The 24875-nt window shown below is 34.8% G+C and overlaps 2 protein-coding genes across 3 annotated transcripts in view; one reads left to right on the top strand and one right to left on the bottom strand.

The window, feature by feature from the left end:
• LOC127093353 (pEARLI1-like lipid transfer protein 1) overlaps positions 1-1235 on the bottom strand; it is a 45356-nt gene extending 44121 nt beyond the window's left edge. The window contains exon 1 of one of the 2 annotated variants that reach the window (XM_051032270.1): positions 996-1235. In XM_051032270.1, the coding sequence (XP_050888227.1) occupies positions 996-1161 (166 nt within the window). In that variant the 5' untranslated portion in view covers positions 1162-1235. The remainder of the gene's footprint in view (positions 1-995) is intronic. The other variant, XM_051032271.1, reaches the window with a different exon arrangement.
• Positions 1236-6387: 5152 nt separating this feature from the next.
• LOC127093811 (uncharacterized) lies at positions 6388-7410 on the top strand. Its single transcript, XM_051032712.1, has one exon. The coding sequence runs from the start codon at positions 6388-6390 to the stop codon at positions 7408-7410; it is 1023 nt and encodes a 340-aa protein (XP_050888669.1).
• Positions 7411-24875: the final 17465 nt, after the last annotated feature.

Genomic DNA, 24875 nt, shown 5'->3' with positions numbered 1-24875 from the left:
GATTCGATTGTTTATCTTATTCTATACTGATTAAGGTGTTTTCTAAATATATTGTTTGATAAGCATAATCATTTTATATGCATATTGTTTATGCCACAAAAATTTAATTTAATTTTCAAATTCTGATAAATTTTTTAAATTTATTTTCAATTGATCAATTTTATTTGAGAGGTCTATTCATCCCTTCTAAATCGTTGTATTCTGACCCAATAAAAAAACCATACTTAATTATACCTTTGATATCAACTTGAATTCATGTTTTAGATAGGTTGGGTTTATTAAGTTGAAATACTTATCATTCTTTGGAAAATAAAACAGCTAAAATGGTGTGACTGCAATTTTGATTAACGAAGCATTATACCATCGGCATGAATGTGTAGTCCAAATAAAGTTTCTTTTTTTAACATCATACCATTCAGTTTAACAATGAAGCTTACATGCTTTGGTCTAATTGTCACAAAACTAATAAACACGTAAAAATATATCATAATCAATTCACTGAACAAATTCATAAAAATTTCTCAAATATATTAAAGTTGGTAAATAAACCAAACATGCTTACTCCATTATTGAAATAACACAAAGTACATTTGGATTGATGATAATTTAGCAGAATCACAATGTTACCGTGATTTTGTTAAACTCATAGTGGTTCCAATTATTAACATAAACTCATAGTTTGACTTCAACTTATAACGTGAAAGTCTATGAACACTGGAAACCAGAGGGAATTGATTTTTGACAAGCACTAAGTAAGAGACTGAGTGTGACAGGAACATTCAAGTTGATACCAACAACATTAGCCTTAATAGCAGTACAAAGACAAATGGCTGCATCCAAATCAGCCAAACCTTGAATCAATGCACAACACTTGCTTGAAGCAGGAGTTCCGACAACAACATTAACAAGTCCAAGAAGATTAGCACAAGCACCTAGCTTTAATGTGTCATTAGGACATTTTTGTGATGTTGAAGGAGTAGGAGGACTAGCCGTAGGTGTTGTTGATGGAGTAGGAATAGGGGGACTGGCCTTAGGTGTTGTTGAAGGTGGTGGAGGATAAGGTTTAGGTTTTGGACTGCATGATTTACAAGCATGTGAAAATATGGAACAAGATAGAAGAGAAAGCAATATAGTGAGTGCACTAAGTTTGTTGAAAGCCATTGTTAAGAAATAAACACTAATGTTTTGTGTGTTTAGATGTTGAACTATGGATGAGAATGAAAGAGGAGAATTGCACAATATTTATAGGGATAAATAATAATGGTTTCATATCTTAGTGGCTTTTAAAGACAAGGAATTTCTACTATCTATAGCTAGTAGTAACTAGTAACTTAGATATTTTTTCAATTAACTTTTTTTCTTATCGGTGCTGCTGTTAATATGCTACTCTCTCCGGTTTTTTCTTATAAATAGTTTTAGAAAAAAATATTATACTATAATATAAGTTATTTTACATTATCAATTAATAGTTAATGTTATTTTTGCTATTATATTTTTAAAAGTTTATTATTCTCTCTATTTTTTTTTGTCAATTTATATTTTTCATGTCATTAATAAATTACAATTTTATAAAAATATTTGGAATTTCTTATTTTCATATGACAATTTTTTTTAATATACATGAAATATCAAAAATGACTTATAATGAAAAATGGGGAGGTACTATTTTTTTACACGACATCTAGAATGATTCTTTACTAAAACACTTTATTCAACAAGTGTTGTAATAGGATAGTTTGTAACATTAGCAAGTGCTTTAATCGGGTAGTTTGTTAAATAAGTGATTCGTAGATCCTATCATTTAAAATTTTGATTGAAGATGCGGTGTCTTAATTAATTTCTTTGCAATTTTGAATCACTTAGTTTGTTGTTTTCTTTTTAACTTCATCGAGTTCTCGAACAAGTGACATTTGATTTAGGTTTGTCTTAATATAACTAACTATTTGTGTCAAAAGTGTCCTCAAAATAATATACTTCTGCCTAAGCAGTAACGAGCAATCTTAAATGTGATGTTCCCTATATTTTATGTATATCTTATGATTTGTAGAAATTATCTCGACGGGGGTCTAGGTGTTTAGCACAAAACATATGTTATCAAAATGTATGTCTTAGGTGTCTCTAGCGACTCCATAACATGACTTGCTAGGCTCTTTCATGCTTAAGTTGTTATAAAATTGATTTTTTTTATATAAATTTGAACTAAAATGATTTATGTTTAACTCTAAAATAAAATATAAAGAACATGATAAGAAGAGATGTTAAATTATTTATCCTTTAAGTTTTGTTAGAGAGTTCAAAGTATAATGGAAAGGGTTTAAATAAGAAAATAATTGAAAAAAACTGAGAGATTTGACTGAAAAGAATTTTGAGAGATTTATTTTTATTTATGATACAAAATACTGTTAATTTAGGGAAACTTAAAAATTTCATTGGAGGAGAGATGGTAGGGTTTTGGAGGTCTAAATTAATTCTTCAAATATAATTTATATTGTTATAATATTCTAAAAGTTAAAATTATATTAATGATAAATACTTATTTTTCTTTTTATACAAAAACACAATTTCAATTTTTTATTTTTTTAAATTTTTTCCTTAAATATCTTTATCTAAAAATCCTAATTTGTCTTCCCTCCAAACTTGTAATATAGAGACTTAAAAGATAGCACTCAAACTCAATTCTGATAGTCTCTCATTAAGAAAGTAGTGATCCACCTTATTAATTAAAACAGAAAACAAATGCATTGTTGCCAAATCGATAATTATCCCATTGTGGGCCCAAAGATTTAAATGCTTACCGTGAGTTAGAAAAAAAATGTAGGATGCCATATTTTGTGAGGAGATATTCCCTCTATTTTTTTTAAAGAAATTCGAATTTCTATTACTATAGTTTTGTATGAATATATTACATAAATGTTTAATTTATGTGTCAAATATTTTAGAAATGTATGCTATTATACATTAAAATTAAAATTATGATAATAAAAGAAATGGAGAGAACAGAGAATGGAAGAGACAACAATCCGTATTTTGTGGTATTTTCATTCAATATACAGAAGTTAATTCTTATAACTTCTAATTATTATTTATATAATTTTAAGTTTTACTTAAAAATAAAAAAAGTATTTTTATTTTTGATTAAAATCTTGTTTAATTTATTAGAAACAAAATCAATTTCTAATACTACTTAACTAGTTGATATAAAAGTTAGAAAGAGGATAAAGAATTACATACATATTGAGAAATTTTTCTCTAAATAATCAATTCTTTCAAATAAATATTCAAACTAATTTACATTTCCACGTATTTTCCAAATTAACCCATTTTCAGACAAAAAAAATTTCAACACAAAGGTGGCGACAATTCAATTGGCGATATTGTATAAAAATTAAGAAGAGTCGTCAATCCAAATGACGGCAGTGTACAAATACAGAGGAGAGAGAGTATTCGTTTTCCTCTGTATTTGTACATTATCACTAATTGGATTGATGACTCATCTTAATTTTTATACACTGTCGCCAATTGAACTGACGTCATGTTTTGAATTTTTTTTTGATTTGAAAGTGGATTAATTTGAAAAATACGGGAGAATGTGGATTAATTTTGGTATTTATTTTAAAAAATTGGTTATTTGAGTTATTTTATCACATATTGACAAGTTGTTTTCTTTGACAAAATACATATGTCACAGACTTGTTTTTTATTATTTAATTGACTGACGTTGTGAATGGGATAATTTGCAAGTAGTTCCAAGCCAATTATGCTCAAATAGAAAAGATGTAAATGTTTGTCTTATTTCTTATTGGGGAGGGTGAGTTAGAGATTAATGATATATTTGGATTGATCTATTTTAATTTATTTATTGACATAAATTTTGTAACATTATTTAGAAGATATTACTAAAACAATTTATGATATTTTTTATAAAAAAATTTAAATTTATTTTAAAAAGTTATCCGACATAGTTTATAAAAACAAACAATAGTTAATATAAAACTATAAATTTATTTTATCATTTGTTATATGTAAACTTATCCAAAAGTGTTTATTTTAACAAATACTTGTGTTATAAGGTGTAAATAAGTTGTTTATTCAAACATGCCATAAATGTTAGGTTCCTTGAAGATGCAATTTTATTTTATGTTTACAAAAATTTTAGTTGAAACTACAGTGTTTAGGTTTTGAATTTCTTCTTCCCGTCTAGGTTCAAAGTTTTGATCTGTTCATCCTGTCTAAAAAGAGATAAGTATGGAAGAAAGTTTTACTTTGTTAGACTAAAATTAGTGAAGAATGTTAGAAAAATGAAAGAGTTTTTCGAGAATGTTTGATTTGACCACTCTAATATCTTTTAACTTGAATAAGAGCAAAGTAATCGAAACCTTTCATTTGTGCAAGGATGGTCTTCTAAACAGGGGCTACAAGATAGTCATGTTATTGATAAACAGTTATCGTTGTCACCATCTCCTTTGTTCGTAGTTCCTCATTTCGAAATGTGTAGGTGTATTGAAGTTGTTGCAAACATGTCATTATGCTCCAATGTCCACCAATTTGTTTTTGTGCATCTGTCTAATATTTACAAAGTCATAAACCTATTTAGGGTCTACAACACAAATTTTTTAATGGTACCAAACAAAAATAATAGCTAATTTAACGAGGAGATCAAATATTCCCTAACAAAAACATGCCTTTGAAAAAGAAAGGTCGCACAAACCGCACACGAATTAGAACGGAAATGGAGACGACTCTTAGATTATAAATAATATGTTGATTGTTTTGTCTTACCTGTTATACACAAAAATGGTGTTCCAATATTAAAATGAAGGATAATTAAACATGTCCGTTTCATTAATACATTACTTGCAAATTTTATATTATATAAATAAGAATTTAAACTTACAACATAGTAAAGCAGCAAAACTAATAATAAATTTAAATCATTAGAAAACTTAATAACCTAATACGTTGTAATAAACAAGACAAAGTCATATATACCATTTGCAAGGTTCCATGACATAGAAGAAACATCTCTAATATTTTTAATATACTCATAGTAATATTGCACACTCTCGTTATGAACAAATGAGAAAACGAGTGAGACCGATGAATTGAACGAGTGGAAGTTATATGACACAAATTATTTAAGAGAATGAAAGGAACAATGAAGAGGGTAAGGGCACACAATTGTTGTAAGAGAAGAAGGATCACAACACACAAAAGACGTGAAACCTAATTTTACGTTTCAGTTTCTGAATTTGTTCGGATAACATTGAAAATTAAGTTTTAATAAAAAAAATTACAATTCTGTATTTATAAGAAATGAATGAACGAGTAATCAACGATAAATATTAATAGCATAGTGGATTTGAATCCTATTTTTAATTTTGTTTTAATTGTTGAGTAATTAAAATTATAATTTAGTCAAAAATAAAACTTGCTTAAACACATTGTTGTTAAACATGGGGAAGGGTATTCATGTTAATTGAAAATTAAAAATTCTATTTTTTTCCCTCCCAAAATTAACAGATTTTATTTTCTTTAGAGTCACTTTAGTTGTAGCTTTTATTCCTAATGTATAAATACATTTGTATCATTCCAATTCAAGGTTAATGCAAAAATACATACTCATCCAAAATATTACTCTATTCTCTCTATTTTTCTCTCTCAACTTCATCTTCCCCAATCTTCTTTTCTTCCACCATTGTTGAACCTTCAATTTTCAGTTTTATGTTTTATGTTCCAACATTTGGCATCAAGAGCCTTGGTTATCGATCTTAATCCGCTGCAACAATGACAATCATTTCCAATGATCGAATTCCCACCAATCTCCCGATTCTTGATTCGAAGAACTATGATAAATGGGTAAAACAAATGAGGGTTTTGTTTGGTTATCAAGAGGTGCTTGAGATCGTCGTCAATGGAGTTACACAATTAGGGGCAGAGACTACCGACATTCAAAGAGCTACACACAAAGAAGAGAAGAAAAAGGATTACAAAACCCTATTCCTGATTCATTCTTGTGTTGATAACGACAATTTCGAGAAGGTTGGCAATTGTGAATCGGCGAAGCAAGCATGAGAAATCTTGGAGAAAGCATATGTCGGTGCCGTCAAAGCGAAGGTTGTAAGGTTACAAACTTACAAGCGACAATTCGAGTTAACACAAATGGAAGATAAAGAAACGATCAACGACTACATTACGCGCATTACCCGGTTAGTTAATCAAATCAAATCTTGTGGGGAAATGATTCTTGAGCAGAATGTTGTATCGAAAGTATTGCGTTTGTTAACGCCACGTTTCGATAACATAGTTGTGGCTATTTAAGAATCAAATGATCTAACAAATTTGAGCAAGGATGAATTGCAAAGTTCGTTAGAGGCACATGAACAAAGGATGGATGAGAGAGGCGCCGGCAAAGCCAAAGAGGAGATTGCTTTGCAAGCGCATTTCAATGAGAAGAATAAGAGGTCGAAAGGAAAATTTGCGGTGAGAGGTAAATCAAATTTTCAGAATTTTGGTTCAAATGATTCGCAAAATTCAAAGCATTCGACGAGTGAAAAGGGTGAATGTAGCTCCAAGGATAGTGGTCATAGCAATGGTTTCAAGAAGCGTGATGTGAGTAAGGTGCAATGCTACAAGTGCAGAAAGTTTGGACACTTTGCAAATTCGTGTCGTGGTAAATCGAACGAGAATCACAATAATGAAGCCAAGGTTGCTAGGGAAGAGGTAGATGATGAGGACACACTTCTAGTAATGATCACGGAGGGGAGTTATGGCATTATGGATGTTCCGGGCAGCAGCTACAGCAGTGAAAGTTTGCGGGAGAGCAACTGTATTGTTCCGGAAAATAGCGAGAAAATGCATTCGGATCGAAATGCGTTGGTTACTATTCGTGATGGAGTCCAAGGGAGAGATGAGTGGTACTTGGATTCCGGTTGTTCAACACATATGACGGGTCGAAAAGATTGGTTTGTGCAAATCAATCAAGCGGCAGAAAGTAAAGTCAAATTTACCGACGACACCACTTTAAGCGCCGAAGGGGTAGGAGATGTTTTGATCGGAAAGAGGAATGGTGGACATTCGAGGATCAAAGATGTCTTGTATATACTGGGAATTAAGTGTAATCTTTTAAGTATTGGCCAATTACTTGAAAGAGGATACAAAATTCGATTGGAGGACAAGATTTTGCGTGTTTTGGATTCAAATGGTGTGTTGATTCTAAAAGCACCAATGACTGCCAACAGAACTTTTAAGGTTGAGTTAAAGGTTATGGAGCATTGTTATCTAGCTACCGCGGCAAGTAGAGATGAGTGGTTATGGCATTACCGTCTTGGTCACCTTAATTTTAGGGATCTAAAAAAGTTGCAACAAAGTGAAATGGTAACGGGGCTGCCACACATTAGTATTCCAACTTAATTGTGTGAGGAATGTGTGAAGGCTAAACAGCACAAGAATGTGTTTAGCAAAGATGCGGGTCGAAGAACCAAAGGCTTACTTGAGGTGGTATGTTCCGACGTTTGCGGACCGATGCAAGTAGAGACTTACGGTGGCAATCGATATTTTGTTACGTTCATTGAAGATTTTAGTAGGAAGCTTTGGACATATCTTATCAAGAGAAAAGATGAGGTATTTGGAGTTTTCAAGAATTTCAAATCCATGGTGGAGCGCCAAAGCGGTCGGAAGCTCAAAATTATCAAAACGGATGGTGGAGGTGAGTGTGCCTCTAGTGAGTTTGGGAAGTTTTGTGATCTTGAGGGAATTGTACGTGAGGTGGTGCCTCCGTATACGCCTCAACAAAATGGGGCTGCCGAGAGGAAAGATCGTACAATAATGAACATGGTGCATAGTATGCTTTGTGGGAAGAATTTGCCTAAGGAATTGTGGGGTGAGGCCGTGTCTATAGCCACCTACTTGTTGAATAGGTGTCCCACTAAGAAGCTGGAGAAACTCACACCGGAAGAGGCTTGGAGTGGCTTCAAACCAAATTTGAATCATTTGCGCGTTTTTGGATCGATTGCATATCGTCATGTACCGGACCAACTTCGGAAGAAATTGGATGATAAGGGTGAGAAGCTGATATTTGTAGGATATCACTCTACTGGAGGTTATAAGTTGTTCGATGGAAGAAATCGGAAGGTCGTCATAACCCGGGATGTGACTTTTGATGAAGTAAAAAATGCAAAAAATGTTGCAGTAACCGGTTACCCAAATAGCAGTAACCGGTTACTCACAGAAAATGCAGCAGTAACCGGTTACCCAAATAGCAGTAACCGGTTACACAGAGAAGATTTGCAGCAGCAGTAGTTTTTTGAATTCTCTGATCCTGAGGCTAATGACACAGTTGTACCAACACCTACAGTAGCGCAAAATGATGTTGTTAATGATGGTAGACCAGTGAGGCAAAGAGCCTTGCCTCATAAACTCCGAGATTATGAAAGATTCCAAGATAACAAAGTGAATAACGATGGTGACTTTGTTCATTTCGCGCTTATGGCCGAATCCGAACCGGTAAATGAGGAAGAAGCCTTAAGTGATCCTAAGTGGATATGTGCAATGAAAGAGGAGTTGGAATCTATTGAGAAAAACAACACTTGGGAGTTGGTCGATTTACCACTTGGAAAGAAACCGATAGGTGTGCGATGGGTCTATAAGGTTAAAGCAAATCCCAAAGGTGAAGTAATCAAGCACAAAGCTCGATTAGTGGCTAAGGGGTTCTTGCAACGAGAAGGTATAGACTATGAGGAGGTATTCGCACCGGTGGCTAGATTAGAGACTATTCGTTTGGTTGTTGGTATTGCACATAACAATAATTGGATGGTTTACCAAATGGATGTCAAATCTGAGTTTTTGAATGGTCCTCTTGTTGAGGAGGTCTATGTGGGGAAGCCACCCGGTTTCGTGATAAAAGATCAAGAGATGAAGTATTACAAGCTACACAAGGCGTTGTATGGTTTGAAACAAGCTCCAAGAGCTTGGAACAAACGTATTGACGGCTTTCTTATTGACATTGGTTTCAAACGATGTGTATCCGAACATGGAGTTTATGTAAGATCGGATACGAATGATGGTGTGATTATACTTTTCTTGTATGTTGATGATCTCTTATTTACGGGCATCCATGACAAGAGTGTTTCAAGGTTCAAAGGTGAGCTCATGAGAGAGTTTGAGATGACGGACCTTGGTGTCATGAATTACTTCCTTGGCATAGAGTTTCACAAGTCAAAAGTGGGGTTGCTTATGCACCGAAGGAGGTATGCTCTAGATATTTTGAAGAAGTGTGATATGGAGCATTGTAATGCTTGTATTACACCTTGTGAGGCTAAAGTGCAGCTGTCCAAAAGTGATGAGGAGGAGGATGTCGATCCAACGCTTTACCGGAGCTTGATTGGATCGTTACGGTATTTGTGAAATACGCGACCAGACTTGGCTTTTAGTGTCGGTATTGCGAGTAAATTCATGGAGAGACCGAAGGTGTCTCACTTGGCGGCAGCCAAGAGGATCCTTAGATATGTGAAAGGTACTCTTGGTTGCGGAATTCTCTTTCCCGCATCGGACACGGGGCGTAAGTGCAATTTACTGGGCTACACCGATTCCAATTGGTGCGGAGATAAAGATGACCGAAAATCGACGGCGGGGGTACATCTTTATGTTTGGTAGTACACCAATCTCTTGGTGTTCGAAAAAGGAACCGGTTGTAGCACTCTCTTCTTGTGAGGTCGAGTACATTGCGGCGTCGTTAGGTGCGTGCCAAGCTATGTGACTTATGAATCTTTTGAAGGAATTGAGATGTGGTGATGATGCTGCCACCATACTGTTTGTAGACAATGTTTCCGCAATAAATCTTACGAAGAACCCGATTGCATACGGAAGGAGCAAGCATATTGAGATGCGGTTTCATTATTTGAGGGAATTGGTTGGTGATGGAAAGCTTAGATTGAGCTATTTCCGAAGCGAAGACCAAGTTGCGGACTTGTTGACAAAGGGTGTGACAAATGATGTGTTCAAGAGGCTAAAGAAGTGCTTGAGCATGGTGGATTTGGAGCAACTAAAGTGAGGTGGTGTGTTAATTAAAAATTAAAAATTCTGTTTTTATTCCCTCCCAAAATTAACAGATTTTATTTTTTTTAGAGTCACTTTAGTTGTAGCTTTTATTTCCAATGTATAAATACATTTGTATCATTCCAATTCAAGGTTAATGCAAAAATACATGCTCATCCAAAATATTACTCTATTCTTTCTATTTTTCTCTCTCAACTTCATCTTCCCCAATCTTCTTTTCTTCCATCATTGTTGAACCTTCAATTTTTAGTTTTATATTTTATGTTCCAACAATTCAAACCCCATGTTAACCAATTTTTATTATAGCTTATTTAAACTCTAATTTAAAAGCGAAAACTATTTATTAAAATTGTGGCTTATTTTAACTATGCTTTCAAAATCGTTATCTTTTAGATTAGAAATGACTACACTTTATAAATTGTAGCTTAACATAAATAAGCAACTGTTTCTTTCAACCACATTATCAGTGTTGCTTAAGGTGAATAGGTGACGGTTATTTTTAGTCCACACTTTCCAAACCATAGCTTAAACTTAATAAGCAGCGATTTTTACCAACACAAAAACTTCAAAGAAGGATAAATATGAGATTTTTAAAATAACTAGGCCAAAAAAAATAGAGGACTAAAATTGCAATTAAATCTAAAAATTTAAAATTATATGAATGAGATGGAAAGAGATTTGGAACAACACTACGGATATATATATATATATATATATATATATATATATATATATATATATATATATATATATATATATATATATATATATATATATATATATATATATATATATATATATATATATATATATATATATATATATATATATATATATATATATATATATATATATATATATATATATATATATATATATATAATCAACTGCAAATACAATTGACAAGCTTGAATATCAAATCAACTTTCAATAGCATTATAAACTAAAATTATTTTATTTTATTTGCACGTAATTATTTTATTTTATTTAATTAATATTTTATTATAATTAAAATATAAATACTTTAATTAAGATTATTATTTTTTTTTACGTATATAATTTAAATATTTAATTTATGTTAAACATATACTATAATATCTATCAAATAAATAAAAACAAAAAAAAAATCATTTGGGGAGACCCACGATATCAATTAGTGAGTGCACTTAAAATTAATTGGTCACACCATTTGGGGTTATGCTTTGGTTATTCAACAATCTCACTCGGTTTTATTACACCCCATTTTCAACCAGAGCTTTTTTTACTTCTTTGTTTGAGTCTTCTTTTGGTGTTAATTGTGTGGATTTCATTACATCCCATCTGTCTACAAGAGATCCATATGGGATGATTCAATGAAGTGTAAAAATCATTTTATGGTGAAGCATGGTGTGTTATGGAAGATTTTAGCTATGCATGTTATACTAGAGAAAACCTTGATGTCTTTGGGACTAACCGTGCTAATGGGGATAATGTTAACCTGTGATTTTTTACTTAGTAGGAAAAAGTTAAGTCAATGCTAAAATGAATGTTGCATTAGTGAAATGCTGTGTGGTAACATTGATTGGCATAGTCAACAGTAATGACACTTCGACTAAGGCTTCATAATCATGACTGACAATTTGAGATGTAGTTTGGAAGACTTTCAAGAGCAGATCTTAAGACATAGTTTGGAAGAATCTTAAGACAAGATCTCGAGATTTGGTTTGGAGGAGTCTCAAGAACAGACATGAGTAACCATTCGACACCATGTCGAGGACGAGACTCTCGAAAAACTCCAAAGACTTAGAAAATTGAGGAAACCAAAGATATAAGGAACTTAACACTATTAGTAAGTACCTTTGACGAACATGCATTTACTAGTCGCTAAGAGTAGTTAGAGAATGTGTCTATGACGTGGAAGATCATTGGAGGATGAGTTGCATGCGTTCGAAGACATGTCAATTCTTTAGGAGTAAACTGTCGGAAACAACTATTTTTACTTTAGTATATATAACAGGCTCATATGTTGTAATCAAGGTCGCATGTTTTATATACTTTCTCTATAAAACTAGATTACCAAAGCTAAAGTATGAAACAATTTGTGAGTAATATGTGATTCTGTGTCCCCTTTTCTTTGTACTTTTTTGTATTTCCTTAATTGAAATACTCTTTTATTTTGTCATCTACTTAATGTATTTAATGTTGTTTATTTAAACTTCTTTTAATTTAATTCAAACTTTATTGTCTTTAAAATTTACTTTTACACTGTGTGCACCCAGACATTCGTAATCATATCATACATGTACTTTTATGTTAAAGTTTTTGCACAAAGATATTCCCAAGATTTTTCGAGTTAATCTCAAACACTTTTCAAACTCATGATTGTTCGCTAAAAACACATCGAATAAATTGGCACGCCTAGTGGGACACAAATTTGTGCGAAAAATTAATCTTCATTTTCAAGAAAACGTCGAATTATTTACTTCGTTTTATCATCGAAATATTTTCAATGTCTGGGGTCATATACGTTTAAGGATTGGTAAGATTTTCAATGATCGAGGTCATACACGTTTGAGGAGTGGTAGGATTTTAGCAAAAATAATTAACCCAAAGAACACTTTTCGTGCCCGAAACGATGCTCCAAACCCTGAAACAACGGTTACTACAAGGGTTGGTAAAATAGGGACAACGGACACTATCAGAGTCACAGGTCCCATCTTATCACTGGTAGCGATTTCTACTTCGATTCCAGGAGTGGTGACTACTTTACCATTGGTAAGAAGCGTACCAGCTTCTCCCAAGCTTACTTCGGCAGTTCTGGGGGACCCTAGTTATATACCCCCAAATTCAATTAATTAATTTATTTTAATTAATTAGAATTTTATTTGATTAATTGATGTTTTTAAAGTATTGTTGTGGGATTGTGAGGAGTAAGTATCCTTGAAATAGAGGTATGGAGACAGTAAGAGGTTGGTTTAGTTGTATAGAAATTATTAGAATTTTAATTAATTATTAGAATATATAAAGTGTATTATTCGAATTAATTAAAATAATAAAATGATAGATTTGAGTCATTTGTGAGAATTAGAGAAAATAGGCGGTGGGAATAGAAAAGCTAGTATTGATTTGGGAAATATTGATAATTAAACAAAGTCGTGAGGGACTATATATTCTAAAAATAGGGGGAAAACTAGGTTTTAGAGAAAATATCTGACATGCGTAGAAAAGAGGCAAAAGGGAGAAAGACCAAAAGTTAGGATTGTGAAGAAGGAACCATAGAGATTGCTCTATTCATCATCAATTACTGGAAATCTAAAGAGCGTTCAATCTAGGTGTATTGCATGATGGGATATAGACGAGAAGTCTTTAATCTCATTAGGATTCTAGGTTTTCGTTTGATAATGTGTTATATGATAAAATTCTGAAAATTAGTTGGTTGATTTGTGTTTATATGTGTTGTTATACTTGAATCTGTGTTTGAATGATCATTAATATGTATGTACGAGGTTGTGTCATTGATAAGGATGTGAATGCTTGATTTTATTCACAATTGATGATGAATTTGATGTTAAAATTATTGATGCGATTGTTATGGATTGTATTGAGATAAGAGTTGTTTATATTAATGATTATTCTAACATGAATCTCTGTCAAATTCGTTTTTGAATCAATGGATTTTGGAAAAATTAATTGGAGACATCTATGAAGGTTTGGGGTTAAGAGGGGTGGAGATCGTACGATGAAAACTGGAATTTTTGAAAAAATAAACAGTGTGATCGATTGCAATGGGATTACAATAGATTGCATGCCTTCAGAAAGTGAAAAAATAAGCAGTGCAATCAATTGTAGAGGGATCACAATCGATTGCAATGCCTGGAAATGTGATTTGTACGAAGTCAGTAGAGAAACGTGTTTTTGTGACAATTGATTGCACTAGATGACAATCGATTGTCATAGGCCAAATAGTGAAGAACTTTACTTTTGTGTTTGTTGCGTTGTCCAACGATTTTGGCCGTATCTTTTGATTAGAAGGTCCAAATGATGCACCATTTAAAGCGTTGGAAAGATAACGTGTAGAGTTACCTCATGGTAGTGCTAGGTGAAATTTTTGAGTTCTAGTCAATTACCTACTGTAGGGATGTTTGTGGCGACTTGTATGATCGGTTAGCGAATCAGTATGTTTATATGATGATGTGTTATTGTTTTGGTGAAGTAACACGAATGAATGCCTATGAAGTCATGTTTGATGATTTCTATTGTTTTATTGATGTTGTAAAATGAATTGATTGCTGCGTATAATTAATGATGTGATGCATAAATGGTGAGATGTGTATGAGGATCCTTTTGGTGAATATTTTTGTGATAATGCATGTTGTTAAGAGTCATGCATCATGGTGTACAGGCTTTGGTCCAGTTTTTTCTATACTCTAGTCTGGTAGTATGGATCAGGAGCGAGTAACTAGTTCTTGTGAAGAATTATTGAAGTGTTACATATGGTGATGGTAATGAACTTTGGTGTGTTATAGTCTTATGGTGGGTATGGAGAGCAAGTATCCAGTTTTAGGTGGGAATCGCTGAAGCATTACCTATGGTGATAGTAACTATTTGATGTGCTCTGGTCCTATTGTGGGGATTGGGAGTGAGATGAACCTGGGTGTTGATGAATGGTACTGCATGCATAATGAGTCAGTTGTGGAGTACATTTGCATACATGATTGCATATGTAGTTGATTGTTCATGATATTGTTGATTGGATATGAATATGTAAATGTTGTCATGATTTGAGTGTGACAACATGTTGTTAATGGATGTGTAATGAATGTGTGTATATTGTGTATTCTCTACCTTAGCATTTTTTACATTGTTTATATTAGCTTGTTGTTCCTCACCCTCTTTGCTTTGATGTTGTCCACCATGGACATCTTGCAGATACTCAGGAGTGGAGTTTGCTGCTGTACGTGGAAGTTAGCTCATGGAGTTACTTCGTTTAGTTTCCGTTGTTATAAGTCTTGACCTGATTCTGTAACAACGCGGTCATAAACGTTATTTGATTATTATGTTTTTATGGAGTTTAAACCTTTAATCGGTCCTATGTTGGAGTTGTTAAGAGTTGCTTATGAGAACTTTGGTTTTTTTAAAATATTTTAATTAACTGGAAGTTTGAGACTAAATTTATTTTTGTGATTTTTTATGTAAATCGAAATAGGAACGATACCTCCGCAATGATACCCTAAGTGAAGGTGAACATGCGATGACAATTGTTGATTGACGTTAGTATTTCTGTTGCAATGTTTCGTTGGTTGTTAAATGTTTGTTTTGTTAAAGGTTTTGTCGTTGGTGACACCTTAGATTTTAGTCTAATTCTTAAAATATAAGTTTCAGGGTTTAGGTTGTTACATTAGTCTCCCATATTTCCCAAGTTTTACTTTGCCATTAGTTACGAGGGATTACCCATATGGCATTCCAACTGCTGTGACAGTGGGGTTACAAAGTCACGTTTCGACGTCTATAGATAATGCTGCAATAATAACGTCATCCCTCAATCCACATTTGGCATCAGGATCTGCCATAAGCAACCATGGCCGCATGGGGCAACCACGTGGGGGATTTCGATATGGTCCTCCTATAATGTCAACCTTGACCACTAATTCACTAGCGACCATAAGGCAGTAAATGGATGAAAGTAACCATGAAATGGTGAATACGTGGACACAATAAATAGGTATGGTGTTTAATCACTTGATTCATAACACCACCAAAAGTTACCAGCAGTTAGCCCATTAGGGCGCCCCTGATGCCAATTGTGCCATCACCTATTAACCAAGTTCCTGTCGAAAAAACTCCACCGAGGATATTCGAAGGGAACCAAGCCCAAAATGGTCCTGAAATAGTTACGGAGCCCAGGGATCAGGACACTGACCAAGTACTTAGGAATATCCAACAAAACAACTCTGGGAGGCTAAATAACATAACTAACATGGTCGAACATATTTTGGCCCAAAATGGCTTAACGTTGGCCTTCATAGGCCTAATTATATGTCCCTATGTAGGAATACGTTGGACAAACCTAACTCCCTAGGGGGTGGAAAGTCCCCAAATTCACCATGTTTTCTAGTGAGACCAACGAGTCCATAGTAGAGCTTGTTTCTAGATACTAGATTAAGACAGGGATATAGATAATAATGGGAATTTAAAGATGAAATACTTTCCAAATTCTCTGGAGAAAAATGCCTTTACATGATTCACCACACTCCCTCCTCATTCTATATATACTTAGAGTAAACTAGAGAGAGTGTTTCATGAACAATTCTACATGGGCCAGTAAAATATTAGCCTTAAGAAAATGGCCAGCATTAGGCGTAAAATGCCTTATTCGATTGATGACTACTTGAATAGGTTTAGAGTTTTCAAGGCGATGTGCTTTACACAAGTCCCGCAACATGAGTTGGTCGAAATGGCAGTTGGTGGTCTAGACTATTCTATTAGGGAGAAATTAAACATTCAGTGCCTAAGGGATATGGCCCAACTGATAGATAGGGTTCGACGGGTCGAACGGTTGAAGGGCGAAAAGGCCAGGTCGAGTAAGTACCATAAAAAAGAAAAAGTAGCTTGCATCGAGATAGACGAAATATATAACTTAACTGACACAGACGTCGGGTTTTTCAAAGAGAATAAGGTCAATATGTGGCAGAACTAAAGCCAAAACCTCCTTATGTGTGTAAATTATTGAAACCTTCAAATAGGAAAAATCCCATTGAACCTAAAAATGAAAAATTTGTCATAAAAACTTATACATTCGACGTAACTAAATGTGACGAAAAGTTTGACCTTTTAGTTTATGATGACCAAATAGTAATCTCTAAAGAGTTGGAAACACCGCCGTTAAAACAGAGAAAGAAAAATGTTTTTTTTTGTAAATTTCACAACTTTTTGGGGCATAAAACCTCACAAAGCGTGCTTTTCTGGTACCTGGTTCAGAATGCGCTGAAGGACGGAAAGCTCAAGTTTGGTGAGAAGCAAAAAGCTCAACCACCGTGAGTGATCGGTAAATTAGCAAGTGTACTAATCTGCCAATATAGTAATAATGGGAAGTCCCAAGTATCGATCTCAAGGATGTCGTGACGATAGATAGTTCATTTTTTAATTTAGTTAAACAAAAGACTCGTGGGTTTTAAATTGGTGTTTTTAGTAAAGAAAAATAAGCTGAAAAATAAAAGTAAATATATCAGTTGAACGAATGAAAGCAATAAGAGTATACATGTTAGGGAAGGTGCCTAAGAGGATTCGTTAACAATTCTAACCCTAACCTTGAAACAACTTAGTTCATAATATTGATTACTGATTCTTAAGGTTGTTTACTCCTACGTCCTTAGTGATTAAACCTTTAAACATTCAAATTAACTCCTATGTCCATAGTGTAATATAGATGAATTTAAGCATTACTTTATCAAGAACGATCTGGTTTCTATAGGGTATCCCTAGTCCTAGGTGATATCTACTACATAATACTCTCAATTGAGGGTCAATAATGGTGGTCCAACCTAAATATTAACCGTAAATCAAACTCAATTTTTATGAAAGAGAAAACATTAAGAACAAACTAAGAGTAAATCAGGGACACCCCATAACATAGGGGGATTTAGCTACTATAACAATAAAGAAAAACATGACAGAAAGTGTAGACATTACAAATTAATGGAAGAAAAGAGGTATTCAACCACAAAATTTCAGGAAAACCCTGATACACCATGAATTCTTCAGTGATCCAGCCTTCAAAACGCGTTCTATGTAGTAAAAAATCGTCCAACCCTTGGAAATTCGTGTTTTTGGATAAATAAACAAATTATGGGATTATTCAGATTTTGGGTAGTGCCATACGCGTATGGCCTCCACCTATACGCGTATGGGATGTTTTTAACTGTATCATACGGGGATGCCCCAGGGTATGACGTATGACCCAACTCGAACCATACGCGTAAGGCTCTGGCTGTGCAGATGGGTGTCTCGCTGGTGGCCTCATGCGCGTATTGACTTTCCCATACGTTTATGGGCAAAAACGTGATTTTTGCATCCCTTTTGGTGTTACTTGTATGTTGGGAGGTGTTGTTGAATGGCAATACACGTCTGTGAGGCCTCATACGCATATGGGCAGGAAATATGTACTTTTGTCCTTTTTCCTCTTGCTTATGCATTGTCGTCTGTTTCTTCTTTGACCCATCTCCTCTTTACTCATCATCCCTATAAACACATGAGCAACTATCTCAAGCGCGTAAAATAACTTCGAATTTTCAAAACCTTAGCAGATAAACTTATTGTAAAAATATATTGAAGTAAGCTTAAACTACTTCCCAAACTCACATTAATTCACCTTCTTTAGGCATTCAAATGATATTAAAACTAACACAAATGATGACTAATCACAACTCTAAACTTATCTTGTTGCTTTCCCTCAAGCAACTTTTATCACAAAAACATCATGTCACCAAGCATCAACAAAATACAGCTGTAAACACATACCTCTAAGATCTTCCATGGTTCTCTTTCATTCCGACCTTCAGTTTGGCCTGATCATCAAGATCGAATGATATGTCACACCAACACTTGATAAAATTGTTTATTTTATCATCCATATTCACACTCTCACAATTTCTTTCAGTTGTTAATCCATATACTCTCAAAATTCACAGTACGCACTATCATACCATAGGCTTGCATAAGCTCTCTTTCAATTACCAAATACACACTACACACACTTTTTGAGGTCTTTTAAGGTTGCAATGGGGCTAGGGCTATGGTGGGATAATATATGTATAAGTAGGATAATGGTTTATAGTATTTCAATCATTCTTTTCACCATGTTCATCTCCAAGGATCACTGTTGGAATCTCTTAAACACTATTGTTCTTTAGCCAGCTGGTTTGGACTCCTCAATTTTATAATTGAGTTCTCCTGTGTATTTTTTTTCTTTCATTTAAGCTATTTTTTCACTTTCTCTTCTTTTTTTTAGGTGCACTCACCTTTATTACTATTGCGCAACTACCCCAAACTTAAAGGTTGTTATTCCAACAGGAACCCCAAACTTAGAATGAAACACATAATCAAAAGTAAAAGACAAAAATCTGAAATGGGTATGGAAGTTTTGGGGCCATGGTCTTGTGAGGTGATGAAATAATAATAAACAATGGGGATATATGCTCAAAGTAAGTTAACAAATGATATATTAATATATGGGATGGCTATAAAGGCCCGGGGCTTAAACAAACAACGTACCTCAATGTGCGTAAGCATGCAATGAATATCAGAAAAGAGTAAACACAATGTTTAAATGATAAAAACATACCTAAATGCTCTCTCATAGGATGAAAAATGTGTTTGGCTTTTTTTTGTTCTTACCATGTTGGTAAGAGCTAACAGTGTTCATAGTGCCTCTCATGTGATGCAACTTCACAAGCTTTCAAAATGACCATGCATCCTTTCTAGTAAAACTTCCAGATAATCAAATCAAATAATCTCAGAGATTTGTGATTGATTGATATAGTCATGAATAGGGCATCCAAATTTTATCTAGGTGATCAGAGTCAGCTACTCATGGTAGTTAACCTTACTTAAATAACATAAACATAAAAATGAATTAAATAAAAAGAACTACAATATTATTCAACTAAAAGCTTTGGGCAATACATAAAAATAACCAAAAATTAAAGTACATCAACTCAAAAAAAATCACAAAGCTAAAAATAGAAAGAAAAAATAAAACTGATCCTCATTTGTGCCCCTGTCTTTGTCCATCATGGCATTCGAGTCGCCATGATGCACAGAGGCTGAGATAGGGGACATTTGTCCCTGCTGGTCTCTCTGCTCTGGACTCCTGAAGGGACTCTGGTGCTGTTAAGGAGTGGGATGAGAAAAGGGAGACTGATGGTGGTGTTGTTGTTGGACTAGTTCTTCGAGTTGGATCGGTGTATCCATCCCAGGATACTGATAGCATCCATAGAATACTGTTGGAGGGTAACTTGAAAATCGACATCTAAAATGTTGAGCAGCTGCCCATGTATCCACCTGATGGGTGATATAACGGACTTGAAGTCCAGTGTGCGCATAGAAATCCTGCATGAAACAAAACATGAACATCTGATCCTTGTGTCTATGAGAGTCCTTGTCTGCAAAATGAACTCCCTTAGGCACATATTGGGGTTGGGGTCTGTTGGGTCCAATAGGCTCTTATGGCCGTTCCTCTATCTCTGGTGCTTCCACAGTTGGTTTTGTCCTCCTAGGGTGCTATACAATCCACCCAGCATCCAATGCTCATGCCAGGTTCATAATGAGGCCATATGTAAACTCTGGTACCCTTTCTTTCCTACACAATAGAAGGATAACAATAGCTTATCCTAGAGACTTATTAGTCGTACTCTGGGCCATCTCATCCATGTCAATAGAAATGATACGGTCAACATTCACAATACGTCATTTCAATAGATAATATAAAGCCAGAGCTCTCATAGTGATGAGCTCTAACCCACTCCAGTTAATGTCTAGGGTATGGTGCAAAAAGTATGTCCATAATTTCAGGATAACATCCAGATCCACCACAACCAGCTTCCTAGGAATAAGAGTATAAGCCGGCTTCCAACCTCTTCCCTCAAGTGCCAAACGATCCAGCATCACTCGATAAGGCCATATAGTCCAAGAAGACATCTTCATTAACTGATACTCGCAGTTCGGTTTCCTGAACTTCATCTTTAACGACATGTTCAACATTTTCTACTCGTACTAGATCTGTTTCCCTATGATCCAAGAAATTAATCCAGGCTCTGCAACAACATCCTCAGTAGGAGGTTTGTAGGCAGTTGCATAAAACTCCAACACCATCTCCTTAGCCACTAGTTGGATATGACTATTCAGATAAGTTAGTTTATGATGCCTTAGGACATCATGTATGTCTTGGTGTTGGTCAAGGTGAAGGTTGAAGGCTCTCTCCTCAATAATTTTCCTGTGAAGTAAAGAAAAATATATCTCTTCGTTGCCAATAGAGATTAACCTAATAAAATCATGAGATGAAGAAGAAGTGGCCATTTGTTGCTTACTTGGGGAGATCTTACCTGTATCAGAGAAAATATATGGAAAAACAAGAAAAATCAGAGAATTTGGTCAAAAAAAACAGTGCAGCGTATGGGCTATTTTTGAACTGTATCATATGGGGATGCCCGAGGTATGACATATGGCCCAACTCGAACCATACGCGTAAGGCTCTGGTTGTGCAGATGGGTATCTCGTTGGCTGGCCTCATGTGCGTATTGGCTTTCCCATACGTTTATCAGTAGAAACTTGATTTTTGCATCCCTCTTGGTGTTACCCATATGTTGGGAGGTGCTATTGAATGGCCATACACGTATGTGAGGCTTCATACGCATATGGGCAGGAAATATGTAATTCTGTTCTTTTTCCTCTTACGTATGCATTATGGTCCATTTCTTATTTGACCCATCTCCTTTTTACTCATCATCCCTATAAACACATGAAACACTATCTCAAGCGCATAAAATAGCTCCGAATTTTCAAAACCTTAGCAGATAAACTTATTGTAAAAATATACCAAAGTAAGCTTAAACTACTTCCCAAACTCACATTAATTCACCTTCTTTAGGCATTCAAATGATATTAAAACTAACACAAATGATGACTAATCACAACTCTAAACTTAGCTTGTTGCTTTCCCTCAAGCAACTTTTATCACAAAAACATCATGTCACCAAGCATCAACAAAATACAGCTGTAAACACATACCTCTAAGATCTTCCATGGTTCTCTTTCATTCCGACCTTCAGTTTGGCCTGATCATCAAGATCGAATGATATGTCACACCAACACTTGATAAAATTGTTTATTTTATCATCCATATTCACACTCTCACAATTTCTTTCAGTTGTTAATCCATATACTCTCAAAATTCACAGTACGCATTATCATACCATAGGCTTGCATAAGCTCTCTTTCAATTACCAAATACACACTACACACACTTTTTGAGGTCTTTTAAGGTTGCAATGGGGCTAGGGCTATGGTGGGATAATATATGTATAAGTAGGATAATGGTTTATAGTATTTCAATCATTCTTTTCACCATGTTCATCTCCAAGGATCACTGTTGGAATCTCTTAAACACTATTGTTCTTTAGCCAGCTGGTTTGGACTCCTCAATTTTATAATTGAGTTCTCCTGTGTATTTTTTTTCTTTCATTTAAGCTATTTTTTCACTTTCTCTTCTTTTTTTTAGGTGCACTCACCTTTATTACTGTTGCGCAACTACCCCAAACTTAAAGGTTGTTATTCCAACAGGAACCCCAAACTTAGAATGAAACACATAATCAAAAGTAAAAGACAAAAATCTGAAATGGGTATGGAAGTTTTGGGGCCATGGTCTTGTGAGGTGATGAAATAATAATAAACAATGGGGATATATGCTCAAAGTAAGTTAACAAATGATATATTAATATATGGGATGGCTATAAAGGCCCGTGGCTTAAACAAACAACGTACCTCAATGTGCGTAAGCATGCAATGAATATCAGAAAAGAGTAAACACAATGTTTAAATGATAAAAACATACCTAAATGCTCTCTCATAGGATGAAAAATGTGTTTGGCTTTTTTTTGTTCTTACCATGTTGGTAAGAGCTAACAGTGTTCATAGTGCCTCTCATGTGATGCAACTTCACAAGCTTTCAAAATGACCATGCATCCTTTCTAGTAAAACTTCCAGATAATCAAATCAAATAATTTCAGAGATTTGTGATTGATTAATATAGTCATGAATAGGGCATCCAAATTTTATCTAGGTGATCAGAGTCAGCTACTCATGGTAGTTAACCTTACTTAAATAACATAAACATAAAAATGAATTAAATAAAAAGAACTACAATATTATTCAACTAAAAGCTTTGGGCAATACATAAAAATAACCAAAAATTAAAGTACATCAACTCAAAAAAAATCACAAAGCTAAAAATAGAAAGAAAAAATAAAACTGATCCTCATTTGTGCCCCTGTCTTTGTCCATCATGGCATTCGAGTCGCCATGATGCACAGAGGCTGAGATAGGGGACATTTGTCCCTGCTGGTCTCTCTGCTCTGGACTCCTGAAGGGACTCTGGTGCTGTTAAGGAGTGGGATGAGAAAAGGGAGACTGATGGTGGTGTTGTTGTTGGACTAGTTCTTCGAGTTGGATCGGTGTATCCATCCCAGGATACTGATAGCGTCCATAGAATACTGTTGGAGGGTAACTTGAAAATCGACATCTAAAATGTTGAGCAACTGCCCATGTATCCACCTGATGGGTGATATAACGGACTTGAAGTCCAGTGTGCGCATAGAAATCCTGCATGAAACAAAACATGAACATCTGATCCTTGTGTCTATGAGAGTCCTTGTCTGCAAAATGAACTCCCTTAGGCACATATTGGGGTTGGGGTCTGTTGGGTCCAATAGGCTCTTATGGCCGTTCCTCTATCTCTGGTGCTTCCACAGTTGGTTTTGTCCTCCTAGGGTGCTATACAATCCACCCAGCATCCAATGCTCATGCCAGGTTCATAATGAGGCCATATGTAAACTCTGGTACCCTTTCTTTCCTACACAATAGAAGGATAACAATAGCTTATCCTAGAGACTTATTAGTCGTACTCTGGGCCATCTCATCCATGTCAATAGAAATGATACGGTCAACATTCACAATACGTCATTTCAATAGATAATATAAAGCCAGAGCTCTCATAGTGATGAGCTCTAACCCACTCCAGTTAATGTCTAGGGTATGGTGCAAAAAGTATGTCCATAATTTCAGGATAACATCCAGATCCACCACAACCAGCTTCCTAGGAATAAGAGTATAAGCCGGCTTCCAACCTCTTCCCTCAAGTGCCAAACGATCCAGCATCACTCGATAAGGCCATATAGTCCAAGAAGACATCTTCATTAACTGATACTCGCAGTTCGGTTTCCTGAACTTCATCTTTAACGACATGTTCAACATTTTCTACTCGTACTAGATCTGTTTCCCTATGATCCAAGAAATTAATCCAGGCTCTGCAACAACATCCTCAGTAGGAGGTTTGTAGGCAGTTGCATAAAACTCCAACACCATCTCCTTAGCCACTAGTTGGATATGACTATTCAGATAAGTTAGTTTATGATGCCTTAGGACATCATGTATGTCTTGGTGTTGGTCAAGGTGAAGGTTGAAGGCTCTCTCCTCAATAATTTTCCTGTGAAGTAAAGAAAAATATATCTCTTCGTTGCCAATAGAGATTAACCTAATAAAATCATGAGATGAAGAAGAAGTGGCCATTTGTTGCTTACTTGGGGAGATCTTACCTGTATCAGAGAAAATATATGGAAAAACAAGAAAAATCAGAGAATTTGGTCAAAAAAAACAGTGCAGCGTATGGGCTATTTTTGAACTGTATCATATGGGGATGCCCGAGGTATGACATATGGCCCAACTCGAACCATACGCGTAAGGCTCCGGTTGTGCAGATGGGTATCTCGTTGGCTGGCCTCATGTGCGTATTGGCTTTCCCATACGTTTATCAGTAGAAACTTGATTTTTGCATCCCTCTTGGTGTTACCCATATGTTGGGAGGTGCTATTGAATGGCCATACACGTATGTGAGGCTTCATACGCATATGGGCAGGAAATATGTAATTCTGTTCTTTTTCCTCTTACGTATGCATTATGGTCCATTTCTTATTTGACTCATCTCCTTTTTACTCATCATCCCTATAAACACATGAAACACTATCTCAAGCGCATAAAATAGCTCCGAATTTTCAAAACCTTAGCAGATAAAC

This window comes from Lathyrus oleraceus, chromosome 6 (assembly GCF_024323335.1).
Source record: "Lathyrus oleraceus cultivar Zhongwan6 chromosome 6, CAAS_Psat_ZW6_1.0, whole genome shotgun sequence".
Classification (NCBI taxonomy): Eukaryota; Viridiplantae; Streptophyta; class Magnoliopsida; order Fabales; family Fabaceae; genus Lathyrus; species Lathyrus oleraceus.
This window is presented reverse-complemented; position numbering and strand designations above follow the sequence as displayed.